The following is a 16,679-nucleotide window of genomic DNA, read 5'->3' on the forward strand; positions in this document are numbered from 1 at the left end:
TGTGGCCACAAAAGATTATAATGTGACCAGTTAAGATTGTAATGTGGCCACAAAAGATAACTAACCACAAAATATTATAATGTGACCAGTTAAGAATATAATGTGACCAGTTATGAATAATAGGCACAATTCGACTACGGAACACAGTAAAGAGGAAAATGTGTTCAATTCACTTGAAATAAATTACCAAAATAAGATGTGTCCAATTCATAAATGTTTGCAATTTAAAGGGGAATCTCAACTAGAAAGCAACAACAGTTTCTAATCATCTACCAAATCCAAATTAAAATATCAATATTTTCCCAACTACTACACCAATTTGCTACTTATCCTTTACGCAATCATCCTCTACAACGGCCCCCTCAGCTCCATTCTTCGTTGCCAACCTTGTGCATCTTCTTACATACACGCTTTTGCTTTTGTTTGAATCTCGTGGTCGCTTTGGACAATGCACACTCTTCTTTTGTGAAGGTCCCGGGCAGTTGGTATCATTAGTACCAATTGAATCATTGATACCAATTGAATCGATCCCAAGGTCAAAGGAGGGCGCCTCAACCAACTTCATCTCCGCTATCTCATCAATCCTCTTACCCATATCTAGAAATTGTGCCAAGAAGTTTGGATCCTTCAAGGCTTGTGTAAACTCTCCTTCCATCTCCTCACGAACCTGCTCTTCATCAATCGGGGTGACATTAGCTTGCTTTTCCACTTCTTTCGTTCTATTCTCATGTAACCTTGACACAAGTTCCAAATCCCGTTTTGTCATCATCCAACTCACCAAACGGGGCTATAAAAGAGAATAACATGAACAAACAATTACTATACTTCATAAAAAAGAATTAGTATGCTAAAAACGACTAAGTTCAATTAAAGAGGTTACAAAATATGTTTGTCAAAAAATAAATGGCCCTTTGTAAAATTTAAAGAGGTTACAAAATATGTTTGTCAAATTTCAATTACAATGGTCACAAACTATACAACAATGGTCACAAACGAAACCAGAACAGTCACGAATCAGAATGGTCTCATCAATCTTTCTACCAAACCACGGTCACAAACTACAAAAAGTTGGTCACAAACCAAACCAGAACAGTCACAAATCAGAATAGTCTCAGTAATCTTTCTACCAAACCACTGTCACAAAGTATAAAAAAATGGTCACAAATCAAACCAGAACAGTCACAAATCAGAACAGTCACAAGCTATAATTCTAATAAAAAAAAAATGGTCACGAAACCAAGAAGAATGGTCACAAACAGAATAAAAATACACTTTTACTAATGTAAAGGTTAAAGAGTAAACAACTTACATCATTATATTTGCTTGCAATTTCTTCATCACTCAATAAATCACTTGGCAACTCAAACGTGGTAGTTCTTTTTATGCGGTCATCATGTCTAGGATCATCACCCTCAGTTGGAAGCCTATATATTACTTTAGGCAGATTTCGGGAGATAGGGTACGTCTTCTTATCCCAACCCCCACGACCATACTCGTTGTTGTTCTTCAATGCACCAGCCCTTTCATCCTCCACACGCACTTTTATTTTCTCGTATGTCCAATGTTTAACTAAAGGAATGGTTATTAACGTGTTTTTGTTATCCCTCCATATAAGGCGATGAAAATAAAGTATTTGAAGCAACATCATGCATCCACCTACATTCTTTGTTCGCTTCTCCTTCCATTTGTCCACAGCTTCATTAAGCTTTTCTACCACATAAAGGCACCAATCTTGATTAATGATGTCCTCAACATTTTCCACGGCCTTTATAAGCTTAAGGTCAACGTGATTATGGCATGTCGGTGCAAGGAAAGTGCCAAGAGCATACAATACAAAAAGTTGCTTGAAATCGTGGCCTCCTTTAGGCATCTTCAACATATCATCAACCAATGTATCACTAGAAATCTCCTCACCCGCTTTTATACCCAACCTCTTTCTCCAACACTCCATTAGCCCAAGATCAGGATTATCTTTTTTCTTACTCGAGGTACGTAATACATCCTTCCCAGTGTCACAAGGCAACATAAATGTGTCATACACATCATCTCTCGTCAAAATAAAGTACCGCCCCTCACTAATTGTGAACATCCTGGAGTCTGGGTCATAACAATTCATCAACCAATCTATCATCACGTGATACATACCGCTAGCTCTGATCTCCAACAGCCCCCCGAAACCAATCTCTTCTACACTTCTCTTTTGCTCTAACGTCATCTTCTTAATCAGCTTAAACAGTCTTGGGGACCCATATGCATCAACAACCTTTTAGCGAGACCTATATAATATTTATACAAGATTAGTTGAACAAGTAAAAACTATAAGACAATCACAAAGTTAAACTATGTAAAATAAGAACGGCCACTAATTAACCTATAATGGTCAAAACAACAAAAAATAACACAAATATATGTTAATTAATTTAGAGCTACAAATACTTCAAAACTGGTCACAAACAACTCAACATATTGGTCACCTTATAATTCATCTATACTAGTAGATAGAATACATAACCAATAAATACCTACAAACTCAACCAGAATGGTCACAAGCAACTTAACCTATTGGTAATTAATCAAAAACTATACAAAGCTTAAAATAGGTCACATTTTATTCCCATTCAAAATCGGCTACAAGTTGAATCGAATGGTCACAACCTTCTCTTAATACCGTACAAGCAGAAATCCAAACATATTGGTCAAAAAAAATAATGGTCAGACATAATCCAAACAACTACTTTTAAACAAATGTTCAACTACCGAGGATGAATGGCAAGCTTATTTTGAATGTCTATACAAGATTACTTGAACAACCATTCCATTAGGTTTTATACACAACCAATAAATACCTACAAACTCAACCAGAATGGTCACAAACAACTCAATAATTCCAACACAGTACAAGAAAAAACACAACATTAAAAACAATAAACGCACTAAGTAGTCAACTTACTTGATCAGAGCTCCATCCGAAGATACAACCATCTTACCATGCCGTCTCCAATTTACCGGAGCTTGTCTAACTTTTCGAGCAGGAACCCCATCTTCAGGAACAACGGCGTCTTTTTCCACATGTACCGTATCTTCTACTACGGCTCCCGTGCTCGATTGTCTCCGCCTTCTACCGCCTCCACTTGATGTCTAAGGTTTTTCCTTTCTTCGAAATAGGACTTCCGAGATTACCTTATCGGGTTAACAAACATTGAAATGCATTTCTACAAATTATTCAAAAATAAATTGAAATGACAAAATTGAATAAGAAACTTACCAGACCGTGGTTCTTCCACGGCAACATCCCCATCAATAGATCTGCTAGTAGTCTTCCTCTTATTGTTATTTGTAGCTACTGTCGTCGGAATTTCGACTCCTTAAAACACAAGCAAAAACACGACCAACAATGTTAACGATTATGAATCTACATCCAAATCAATTAGTACAATTAAATTACTAAATCATACCTTCAACGTCACTAGAAACTGCTTGAACAACGCCCTTTCTTGCTACCTGTTTCACGCGTTTCATCTCTAGAATGTAGCCCCAATTTTTCGGATCTGTAACAATTTTTTTGGGAAGAAAAAATCTAGGGTTTATGGGAATAGAAAGAGACAGGAGAAAAGTGAAGAAGAAAGGAGTAGAAACGGTCGTGGGATTTTTTGGTGGAAAATAACGCGATTTTAGGAAACGATATTGAAAAGATTATTTGTTACAATTTGTTACCCTTTTTAAAATTATTTAATTTCTCAAAATTATCCACAACCAAATACTTTCTAAATGATATCAACCTGACCCGTTTCATTATAATAACGGATATATCTGTTATACAAGAGACTAATTGATTAAAAAAAACCCAAAAAATCCAAATAAATCATTCATTTCTCTCTTCTTCATTCACCACCACCCACCACTATCCCACCCGACACCACCCACCGCCCACCTCTACCTCCACCACCGCCGTCGGTCCAGATTTTGCGTCTCGGTTTTTTTCGTCATTTTTTTTTCTTTTCAGATTTTGTGTTAAATTTGTTGTTTGTGGTCGGTTTATTCTATTTGTTAATTTTTGTTAGTTTTTGTTGTTATTTATTCTTTTCAAATCTCTTCTTGTTATACGTTTTTTTTTAAAAAAAATTCGGGTTTTAAATATCGTTTTTTTTGGTGATATACTTTTTTTCATCTAAGATCTACTAAAATATTTTTCATAAAATTTGTTGTTAAAATTTTTATATAAAAATGATATAAATTGACTAAAGTTATACAAATAAGGACTAAAGTTATACAAAAATGGTCTAAAGCTATACAAAAATTGACTAAAGTTATACAAATAAGGACTAAAGTTATACAAAAATTGATTAAAGGTATACAAATATGGACTAAAGTTATACAAATAAGGACTAAAGTTATACAAAAATGGACTAAAGTTATACAAAAATGGACTAAAGTTATACAAATAAGGACTAAAGTTATACAAAAATTGACTAAAGTTATACAAATAAGGACTAAAGTTATACAAATAAGGACTAAAGTTATACAAAAATTGACTAAAGTTATACAAAAATGGCCTAAAGTTATACAAATAAGGACTAAAGTTTAGTCAATTTTTTTAAGCCGAATAAACATATTTCGTAAAATTATATATTTAATATTTATAATATAATTATATTCATTACTTATCAAACTTATTTTAAACCATTATAAAAATAAAATTATTTTAATAATTTTATTATTATTTAATGGTATAAAACTTATATAAAATTTATTTTCTATACTTAAAATTTTGAAATACTACTATTATATTTATTTTATAAAATATAATATTCAAATATTAATGTTTTAATAATATTATCCATTATCTTTGACCCAACAGGTCAAGCGAGTTGGTTTCGACCCTGAAATAAGTTACGTGTTTTGGTCAAACGGGTTGGGTTCGACCCTGAAATAAATTTCGTTTTCGGGTTAACATGGTCACATGTCTTTGACCCTAAAAAACAGGAGCGGGTCAAGTGTTGACGGATCTAGATGTGATACATTCATAAATTGAAACCTGAATTTACATATACTTATATACAAGAGCGGGTCACTATTACTTTAACATTTGTGTCAAATTTCATATTATTTATAATAAGTACTTTAATTGTGCAGATGATAACCCAATGAGTCAATGACCAATGTTGACATGTACCTAATAAAATAGCACAACTGCAATAATCGTGTACATTAATTTGTCCAATCTTATTCTTAGTTACCTTAATCATATCTTACTTTACGTAACTATTCCGACTATTTCAATTATTTTGTGTTTATTTTCATCCGTATAATTTTGTTTCATCTTATAAGTCAAGTTTTTTCTTTGAAGTCATCTAAATAAGAAACAAAGAAGCAACTCAAACTTAGATAACAATATGACATATCATACTACAACGAATACTCGGCCAATTAAACTTACTGTGTCATTTACGCTACTTGATATTACAACGTTCGGCATGCACAAACTCGCTAATTGTAGTTGACTTTACACGAAAAAATAATCAACTTTCTTTTTCATTATTTGATGAGAACAAAATCTAAAATAGCAACACGTGCAATTTGCACGGGTTTAAAACTAGTTAACCTTCAAATACCGGTAAACTAACAGGCGAGTCATATTTTGGTTTATGCCTCTCTCTTCTTTTCACCTTCAAATACCGGTACTTTCATCACCACCCACCAACGACATAGCAGCCACTACCACGACGACTACCCCAGACCCACAGGCCACAGCCACTGATATTCTTCCCTCACCTCGCCTACGCTATCGACCACCTGTCGTCAACCGTTCATCCCAACAACCAATATTCAACCCCCCTATTAACCACTTGGCGCGAACACCGCCCTAACCGAGCTCCTTCACCGACCAAGCCAACACCACTTCGACCAAAATTGTATCAGCGCCCCCACCGCTCAACACCCACACAATGTTCGATCTTTAAATCCTATAAATTGTGGATCTGGGAACTTCCGGTCTATTGCGCAAGCAAGTCGAGGGTAGTGTTGGTGTTAATTGTAGTGGTCGTAGGTGTCTTGGGAATCGGTGGTAGTGGTGGTGGTGATAGTAGTAGGTCTGATAGTGGGTTTGTGGTAAACTTGATGATGGGTGGAGGATAAATGAAGGAGTACGAGATGATAGTTAAAATTGATGATGGATGGTAATGTTTTCCTTTACTTTTTATGCGTAAATTGAGAACCGTTAGATGTTGCCAAGATGCGATCCAGATTACCATTAAGAAGCTTCCGCTCTCCATTTCTTTTTAGGAAATGGAAATTGTGCTCGTAATGTTCATGCTGGATGGTGGTTTCTAGCGGTGGTGTTTAGCTCTGAATGTGTGATGTTGGTGGGGTGTAATTTTTTGCTAAACTTTTTTTTAAAAAAAAAAGTAATAGCCTAATAAACAGGGAGAGGACAATCGTAAAAGCCAAGATTTGAGTATTTGAGTGGGAGAGTGACTTAGAAGAGCACGACTATCTCCGGTCTTTTCTCTCCTATAAAAAAACCCAGAGTGATCGTGTAGACAGTCACATTGATCAAATAAAGTCAAAATGGATCTAATCTCACATTTACAACCCTTCATCCCTTCTTGGACCTCTGTAAGTTTCACCCTTTTCATCTCTATATATATTTACCATCATGATTTCCCCTTTCACTTCCGCATTTTAATTGTCTTGATTTTACTACAGGCAGGGTTATTGTTGTCGTATTTTGGGTACTTGGCTATATTTGGCTCTTTTTTACCAGGCAAGATCATTCCTGGTGCTACTTTGCCTGATGCTACTCGTCTCAACTATTCTTGCAATGGTCTGTTTTATCCATTTATCTATCCCAATTCCAATTCCGTCCTTTTCAATAGAATTGCTTATTTCGTAATGATTAATTTGATGGGTGTTTAGGTCTGTTGCAACTTTTTTTGCTGCTCTTGCTCCTTGCTGCTGGAGTTGCTGCTGGACTTGTTTCACCTACAGTAAGCTACTTTATTTATAGATATATCGTTAAATTTCTGTCTCATGGGTCTCAAGTAGGCTCGTGATTTTGCCACCGATGTTAACTAGCTTAGTTGGTAACGTCCTATCGTAGACTAATGGCTAGGAAACATGTAAAGATTGTATCATTGTCTTTTTTGGGTCCTCGTCCATAGTCGGTGATCACTTGAGAAAAAGATCCAATGAGGCTTATTTACTTAACTGGAGGGAGTATCATGCAATTCGATTTTACATTTCAACTTTTTGTTATGAAGAAAATGTAAGAAAGATAAGAACAACGTCACTGTAGCTGAATGAGTGTGTTTAAGTCTTGTTGTTGGGTTTTAATGCTCTATAGAATGGGATTCTGCGATATGGGTGTATACGCGTCACAGGGTGAATGGTTTTTAGGGGTGTATGGGTGTATTGCTGTTATGGTGGATTTTAATTACTGGACATAGAACCCAAGTTATGAATTGGTGAAGGGTAACAATGAGGAATTTTTTTGAAGTGCATATAGTATTTTTCTGCAATTTTCTGTGTAACTTGGCTATAGCTTACAAATTTGTCACTAGATTAAGCTCTTATGCAGGCCATTGCTGACAGGGGACTTGAGCTACTCTCTGCAACATTAATTTTCAGTATTGTTGTAAGAACTACTTTTCATTTGACAAATTAAACATAATGTTTCATGAGCTTTCGTATTCGTGTCTGTTCCGATAGTATCCACAATTGTCTTTGGTTTCCATTTTTTGCTGCCCATGTACTAGCTACAGTTTGTGATTTGTCATGGATCCTCAACCTTTTCTAATCTTTGACTTTGGTGTATGATTGAATTTAACAAAATGGTTCAGTAAAATTCCATGTAATCTTCAGAACGTGGAAGCTTCAGTTTCCTAGTGTGTCAGTGGGTGTTCTTTGCTATGTTACTCTTACTCAATTGCTAGTGTCAAACACGTTACGATGTCGGATACGGTTATTTTATGGAAAGTTATCAATTTTTTGGTCAAGTGAAGCACCGAAGTCTCGTGTTGGACACTCCCCAAGTATCGGACACGTGACACGACTGAAGTGAGGTGTTGAAGTAACATAGGTTCTTTGTGCACTGTGAATGGGGAATCTATTGATTTTTTATACTCTCTTTTCTCTTGGTCTCATCATTGTGACACTATCCAACTCTTGTCTGTTATTGTCTCGAGTTGGATGAGGCTAAAGGTGCTATTTCAATTCGTAAGAGAAGGATGAAAAGCATTAGAATAGTTTAATGAAGCTTTAGAAAATAGTTCCCTAGGATATTTGGTGGTATACTTGGATTGAAAGGAATCATTGTATTTTTTTTACTATACTGCTTTTATGAGTCAAAAATTTCAAATTTTGCCTCCTTAAGTTGCCTGGTTTGAGACTTAGTGGTCTCTCATGGATTTACAATTGCATAGGATAATCCAATTGTTGGGAAATTGGGAATTAAGCTCCTTGATGAAATTCTTGTGTATTTGGCAAGAGGGTTTGGTTGCCATTATATTAATAATTTAATTATACCAGAATCACTGATTGTCTATGGTGCCAAAGGGTTTAGTCGCATGTATAGGAATGTAATTGTTTTGGAATCGCTGATTGTCTAAGGGAGTTAGGTAAGCCAATTCCACATATTTATCATGGAAGCTTTATATTTCCTACATTTTGCCAAAACAAATAGCAACCAAAAACTCTTAAATGCAATTCACGGGCTTTCTAATCCTTACATTAATACATTCTATAAGGTTCAACCAAACGTGAGAGTCAAGTGATGTGCTCTAATGACAGTATGACACTTTTCTTCTTTTATACATTGGATACCTCGTGATAGCTTGAGAGCTTAATTATCCAGCGTTCCAGCCCCCCTTCTTTTATAATATCCAGTATGCAACTCCCTTGGCATCTTTTTGTTGACATCTCCTATTACAAAAACAATAACATTACCCCAACCTCAAGGGGTCTCACAAATCGTGAAGTAAGGGGGTTTGGACGTATACAACATTTATCCTGCATGAACAGCAAAAAAGACGTTTCCAAGCTAAGTTTGCCATTTTGCTTTATTTCTTCATAATCCTGAACCAATTTAGTGTGTCATTTTGCTTTATTTCTTCATAATCCTGAACCAAAGTACAATGAGTCTTTGACTCCATTGGAAAATGAAAAGAAGTTGATATCTTGTATTAAAAAAAATTGTAGCTTATTGAATCATTTTTGATGAATTTGTTCTGTTCTGATTAAATAGATTCCTCATGTTCACAAAAATGTTTTGCTTTATGTTTCATGAATTAAGGAGTAAGCGATTTTGTTAACCTCGCTTATTTATTCTGAATGTATGTATTTCCCCATTATGCATTTACCTATTTCTTTATTTCATTTGCGGAGTTACTAAAGTATAGTTCTGGTCTTATAGAGCTGTTATTGTTTATATAACGTGTCTCTATTCCTGTATGCTCAGGCAAATTTGTTTATAATACTATTGTTTCAAGTTCAGGTAACCTTATTACTCTATGTTACGGGCCGGGTTTCACGTCATCAAGGTTCATCGCTGAAGCCGCATGTCTCTGGAAACTTGATTCATGACTGGTATTTCTGATTGATATCTTAACTTACAATTTAAGGTTTTCAATGTTGCCTTGTTTTCTAAGCGTCAGAATGTAGGGCAATCTAGCTTAATGGGCATGTCAATGTTTTGTTCATTATGAACAAATGATATCTGAAATGTATAGGGGAAGTGTCATGCACTCTTGTAGCTGAAAGCCTGAAACAACTTAGCACACTCATATTTAGGGGCACACATTAAGGAAAGTGACATAATTCACCTTCATAGATGCTACTCAGAGATATGCTTTCTCAAATATAATTGCCTTTTGGGAGTTGTTGCGAAACACAAATTTGCACACACCAAACTGAATTAATTGATGGAATTGTTGACTCCTGTACACGTTAGATTGTTTGAATAACCCTCATAAATAACTTATTGCTATAAATATGGAATTCGAATTTAACAGCTACTAAGGATTTATTGCCGTTCTTTTAGTTGAAACTACATGGTACATTAAACTATTTGTCGGTTTTTATAATTTCTATGTAGTAATACACGTTGTATTCTCAAAGTGGTTGGATGGGAGAAGTCCGGGTCTCATTCCCCTACTTCGTTTCCTTGGTTGACCGAGCAATCGTTGTCCAGTCATTAAGAATATAGTGGTATTGTAGAATGAATTAACACATTTTCTCTCTTTTCGACCATTAAAATGAACCGAGTTTTTGTCAGAGTTGATGCTGCTACTACAAAGCTCAACCACAAATTCTTGCTAGGGTGATATAATTTTATTATATACTGAGGATGCAGTGTTTGCTCAACTAATGCGTCTTCCAATTGTAGTATCTTATACGGGGTACAGTGTTTCCTCTCAACTAAGTTGTCTTTCAATTGTGGTTTCTTATAGGTGGTTTGGGATACAGCTGAATCCGCAATTCATGGGTATTGATTTGAAGTATGTCTCTGTTTTCGCTTCCATTGTATACTTTTTGCAGATAGGATTTTCACATAGTGAGCCTATAAATGATAACATGTAGTTCCTCCATCACATAGTGATCCTCCTAGAACCTAATCTTGAGTAAAACAAAAGCTAGAACTTATTCTAAAAATCAGAATAATTGTTTTGATAAGTACAATGTGACATATTTAACTTTTTATTGCTACAATGTACATTTGTAGTTTTGACTGTTTTGTACATATATAGAGAGAAATTAATGAGAAAAGTTGATATCGTTTGACAACCAAAGCCAAACGAGGTCACTACAAATATGGTAAAGGGAGTTTCTTTTTTTTTTCTTTTTGGCCTTTCCATTTCACTTAAAACTGGTCTCATTTCTTTTCTAGTTTGTTGCAAATTAATTTTCTTTGGTCTAAATTTAGGAAATCATTATGATCTCCTAAGTTTACTCCCTTAAATAAAAGCACATCCAAGCTCACCTTTCCTTGACAACTCCATATCAAGGAATCTCTAAGCCAAAATTATTATTTCATCACATTTGATAAAAACGGCCTTGGAAAATGAGGGCAATATAAAAGTTGAAATATGGGAGTGACAAGTTAAAATACTCTTATAGCGACGCCATTTTCTTTGTTTCAAAATGGTTATAGGTCATCGAGGCAAAACTTGTGTAATCAAAGTTTGTGGGAGCTTCAACTCATATCCATTCTTCATTGAATTAACATTAGACAATTTTTGCGCACAAGAACATAAGTTTTGAACTGATTTGTTCTTCATAAGCCCCCTTTTTTCTCTGTTCTTTTTTCATCGTACGTGTGTTAAATTTAGTAAAGCTCTATCATGCATCAATATTCATAACCGAGATTATGTCAACCTCAAAAAGTGTACTTGGAGTAATTGTAACTACTATGACATTACTTGTGACCTTTTACATCACACTAGGGCGACTAGGCTTCCCAAGTGTCTTGCATTTTTGTCTTTATTTGAATACACTATTTGGCGCTGGCGCTGTTGGCGTTAGCCGACCCCAGCATATTGGGTTGTTGTTGTGATTGTGGTTGTGGATCAATGTTGAATTAGCCTATGGGGTTTCTTTAAGTTACTTCATTTCCAGTGCTTTTCATTTGCAGATTTTTCTTCGTTCGAGCTGGAATGTTGGGGTGGTTGCTTATTAACCTTTCCGTTTTGGCTAAAAGTATCGAAGGTGGCAGCTTAATCCGATCAATGGTTCTGTACCAGCTGTTCTGCACTGTAATATCTCCCTCCCCCCTCCTCTATCTTTCTCTCTCACACACCCCCACACCCACGCGCACGCACACGACTCTCTCATACAGATTACCTAATTATTTTCTGTCATTATGTTTTCCATTGGACTCTAATATATGTTGTTTATACTATGTATCTTTTTGTTTTTTCCAGTTCTATATCTTGGACTACTTCTTTCATGAGGAATTCATGACTTCCACGTAAGTACCTTTCTCAATGCTAATTAAATCAAAGTATTAGATATTTGACTTTGGCTTTGAATGCTGCGATCATTTGTTTATCCTCAATCCTAGAGGAGGAGGAGGTTGTGAAATGGTTTTCTCATATTAAAAAACTTCGAAGCAATAAGAGTTCTCAATATTTGGGATGGGTATGTGCGAGAGACTTTTTCAAAGGTTCCTTAGAGTAACAAAAGTTGATTGCTATAATAGTGAGCCATCTTCAATCACCATTATATTTACTTGGAGCTTTTATTTATTTCTTCTCAGCAAAACACCGCCTTAGAATTCCTAAGTGAAACTGCTACATACTTAGAAATAATGAGAAGTGAGGCCGTATCTTGTTTTTTTTTTTTTTTTTTTTTTTTTTTTTTGGTGGTATGACATGTTTAGTTCATTGTTGTCTCGAGTTTTTTTATTGCATGGTTTAAAATCTCGCAAAGTCATATCACCCGAGATGTATTAGTATCAGAGTCGGCCGATACGAGATATCTCAGGTAAATTGAAAATAGCAAAATATCGGACGATTAATAACGTATCGTGTATCGGCCAACCCGGCCTGATACGGTCCACGATGAAGTCGGGATGAACGAGTTATACTTGAGAGTGACCAAATTTTGTAATGAAAAAATCTTAAAGTTGTATAGCATTGGTCAAACTGATTATTCTAAATAGAATTAATCTTAACTTTATATGAAATAGCCAATAGATGATAAATTATCTACAAAAGCTTGTATAACAAATATCACGTGATAACCGCGATCCGGAGCGCGACGACCTAGTCGAGGAGGTCCACGACACCGTTACGACGATCACGATTGCGACCAATACCCGCAATTTTAAACCTTGTTTTATTGATTTACTTTTCCATTTTGACCTAGATAGTTCTCAAGAAGTGTCCTCTAGGTTAAGATCCATTCTAGTTTAGACTTTAGAGCTTGAGTTTTGTTCTTGCCATTGGTTCTTGTTATTGTGCTTGTATCCTAGTCTATTTTGGCTTATGTTGAGTTAATCAGCGCAATGCTAAAGGCCTAAATATGTCCTTTAGGTGTGGGAGAGAAGGATGAAAAACGGTATGGAGTTTGGAAGAAGGTTCCTTCAACAATTTGGTGGTGTACTTGGATATCAAGGAAAAATCATAGTTTTGATGACATTGTTTCTTCACGTCATTTAGTTTACATAAAATTTGACTACTTTATACCTTAGGTCACCAGAGTGAGGAACCTAAGGTCTCGCCATTGTGGTAAACAGCTCAAACCTCGGGCCATCAAATTGGAGTTAGCGAAACCTAATGCCACTAGTGTAATTAGATCAAACCTTAAGGCACCAAAGTGGAAATTTTCCCTTATAAAATGCCCTCCCTTTTTCCCCTGACTATCTCTCTCTATTTGGACTTTTCGTATTTTGGTTTCTCTTTGTTTGTTAAACAATTTTATTTGATTTTTGTTTGTTGTGCGGTTGTGATACTTGATAGTCATTATCTGAATATATGTTCTCTTACTTTGGCAGGTGGGATATAATCGCTTGAAAGACTGGGATTTATGTTGGTTTTGGGGATCTAGTGTGGATTCCTTTCACTTTTAGTATCCAGGTACATCATGTCAAAAATCCTGCTGCGGCTTTTGAAATTTTTAGATTGCCTGTTAGCGTAAGGTTGTCCCATTTTCGGTTTAAGGGTCGCTTGGAAATATTCTGCTATTATAGGGACCTTGCATCCAGCCAACTCTTCTTGGAGCATGAGCCTCTAAATAGGCACTGTAGTTAGGAGATTGATTCCATATTAGAGGCCTTGTAGTTGATTTTTCTTAGGGACACGTGTGGATTGTGTTTGTGTTTGTAAGTTGTGGATAAATACTACGGAGCAATTCATAAATTTAAGAATTCGTGGATACAAGTCTTACAGACTAGATTAATCTATTATTATTTTTATGTCTCCTTTATTAGATGCAACTTGCATTTCTTGCTATGCCTGGACAAGTTTAAGCTCACCTATCTTTATGTCCTTTTGGATGGAAACTCTTAAAACGGGGAAATTTCCGTGAGTCTTATTGATAAAGAGAACTTCTAAGAAGCTTGAAGAAGTGCTTTATGAAATGTTGGGAGGTTTAGATGGAACGAGGGGTGTCTGGAAGGGATCGTATTCTTACCTACTCCTTTAGGTGGTAACCGTTGACTATTTTCTATTTATAGTAGTCATTTTCCAAGAGCTAGCTACGAATTTAGCATGAGCAATGAGAGGCATACTCTGTTAAGCATCACAAGAATGTGGCATGCGTTTTGAGAGTTTGGCGTTCAGTTTTTCTTTCTGAACTTGATAATATTTGGCTTCAGTTTGTGACTGTTATTGTCATTTGGAATATTTGTGACCCGTTTGAAATTTATCTTCCACGTATTTTAGAAGTTCTTTTCCTTGATCACGTGTAAAGATGGTAAGTGATGAGCAGTATGGTTTTGATGGTCTGGAAAGAACCATGGGCAGGGAGCAACTATTTTCTATATCTTTCCTTTGAAACTTCCATCTTTTCTACATGGTTCCACTTTACCTGTCCTTGTAATTTGTAAGGGATAATATGTACATTCGTAAAATTTGCGTGTAAGATAAATTTCACATTTGGGTGTGAGGTGAGCTTTACTAATTTGCTGGGTGTTAAAGGTTTGTATTTCGGATTGCCTGGTTTGGAGAATTTGGATGGGGTTTGGGGCTTTCTCTGGCACATTTTACTAGTAGTTCCACGTTCTTTTTGTGAGTTCCACTTAGAAACTTCGCCATAGTCTCCTCCTGTTCCAAGTGTCTTGCAAAAGGTGCCAAAGAAGGCCAAGGCTTAGTGTCGGCAACTTGCTTACTCAAAAAATAATAATAAATGGCACGTTTCACCCAAATTGTTGTGTGAAACGGGCCCACCTAAAAAGGGTATTATATTGATGTATCCTGTAATGTCTGTATGAAGCATAAAGTCTGAAAGATGACTATTATTACCTGTCCTAAAGAGCAAATTGTTTGCAGGGATGGTGGCTCTTGAAAAATAATGTTGAGTTAACAACAGCTGCAGTTGTCGCCAATTGTATAGTTTTTCTGATGGGGTAAGTTGTCTATATATTTCGGCTGTTCTCCCGTGTCTTTTTTCTAATTTTTCCCGTCTTTCCTAAATTAAAGATTTTTGGCATTTTTTTGACATACTTGGCTTATATGTCAATTGACTATTTGTCGTGTTTCCCTTTTCATTTTTTCTTTATTTTTTTTCCCGTTCAATATTACCTGTTTACGGTTTTACACGATAATTCATGTGAGCCGACCCGAACTCAAATTGAGATTAAGGATCTGCTGTTGTTGATGTCTGTTTCTCTTTCAGTGTTCTCACTGCTTGTCCCTAGCACTCTTAGTAGCTATAAGAACCAGCTTTGGTACCCTTTCTTTCATTTGCTGACAGTTACAAAGTTTCGTAATTATGACAGGTATCGCATCTTCAGAGGCGCTAACAAGCAAAAACACGTGTTCAAGAAGAATCCTAAAGCCCTTATTTGGGGCCGACCTCCAAAGGTTATAGGGGGAAAGTTGCTTGCTTCTGGTTATTGGTAAGGGGTTTTTACTTGCATACCCTTAAAATAATTGAGTAAATTTCCTGCTAGTAATTTTCTCTGGACTGTGACTTGTCAATTATCGAGTCAGGGACTACCTGGACAGAAATTACGGAAACATAGAGAAATATATGCATTGCTATGTCATCGAAACTCGGTTGCCAGCGTCGGATGCAATTGTGTCTCAAATTATCGGGGACAGATATTATGTCAATGTGTTGGCCATCTTTCCATCCGACACTTTAAGATTATTGTTGCAAAATTCTGTGATTATAATTAATAATTCTGTGATGACAGGGGAATCGCTAGACACTTTAATTACTTAGGAGACTTGTTGTTGGCATTGTCTTTTAGTTTACCTTGTGGAATCAGGTGACTCTCATATGCTCTCTATACCCATTTAATTAATACAATAATTTATTAGTAACTCTCTTTAAGTCCATTATAGCTAATTTTCCATGGTGTATCCTCTTTGTAGTTCGCCGGTTCCCTATTTTTACCCAATATATCTTCTCATTTTGCTGATATGGAGAGAGCGACGAGATGAAGCTCGATGTGCCGAGAAATACAAAGATATCTGGGCTGAGTATTGTAAAGTAGTTCCTTGGAGAATTTTGCCTTATGTCTATTAGTCTTTTCCTGCTAATCAAGATATTCAGCCATACCTTCTTCCGCTTCAGCCATGTAGTTGGTGTTTGTTTATTACGCGTAATAGTCTTCTTTTAACCAGCTGTAGTTGTAGACTTGTAGTCTTGTAGCTAGTTGAGTATTGGATTTGGACGTTTCGTTTTATTTTGTGCTTTTGGCAAATCTGTAAAATTGTGTGTGAATTTTTTAACCATCCTTCAATTACTGATATTTGAATTTTTCTTTGTGATTCGAAAATCATGGACACTTTTGACTCAAAAAGGAGTGTGAAACACAAAATAGATTTGAGTAAAAATATACATTTTAAATTGATAACTAGTTTTGTGACCCGTGAAATTCACGGGTTGTTCTGTTTCTAGTGTAATACTTTAGTGATTTAATACAATAACATACTACGATCAATTCAATTTACGGTTTTCATGTTTTAAGGGTTGTATAAATTCAATTAGTCTTTTATACAACAGTTTATCAGAAA

At 35.7% G+C, this 16,679-nt stretch overlaps 1 protein-coding gene and 1 pseudogene across 1 annotated transcript; one reads left to right on the plus strand and one right to left on the minus strand.

Moving 5' to 3' along the window:
• Positions 1-322: 322 nt before the first annotated feature.
• LOC141639138 (uncharacterized) lies at positions 323-2,215 on the minus strand. Its single transcript, XM_074448319.1, has 2 exons — positions 1,310-2,215; positions 323-787 (listed from the first exon to the last, which is right to left on the minus strand). The coding sequence occupies exons 1-2, from the start codon at positions 2,213-2,215 to the stop codon at positions 323-325; spliced, it is 1,371 nt and encodes a 456-aa protein (XP_074304420.1).
• Positions 2,216-5,674: 3,459 nt separating this feature from the next.
• LOC141639139 (delta(14)-sterol reductase-like) lies at positions 5,675-16,424 on the plus strand (annotated as a pseudogene).
• The last annotated feature ends 255 nt before the right edge of the window (positions 16,425-16,679 follow it).

Source organism: Silene latifolia, unplaced genomic scaffold (genome assembly GCF_048544455.1).
Source record: "Silene latifolia isolate original U9 population unplaced genomic scaffold, ASM4854445v1 scaffold_281, whole genome shotgun sequence".
NCBI classification, from domain to species: Eukaryota; Viridiplantae; Streptophyta; class Magnoliopsida; order Caryophyllales; family Caryophyllaceae; genus Silene; species Silene latifolia.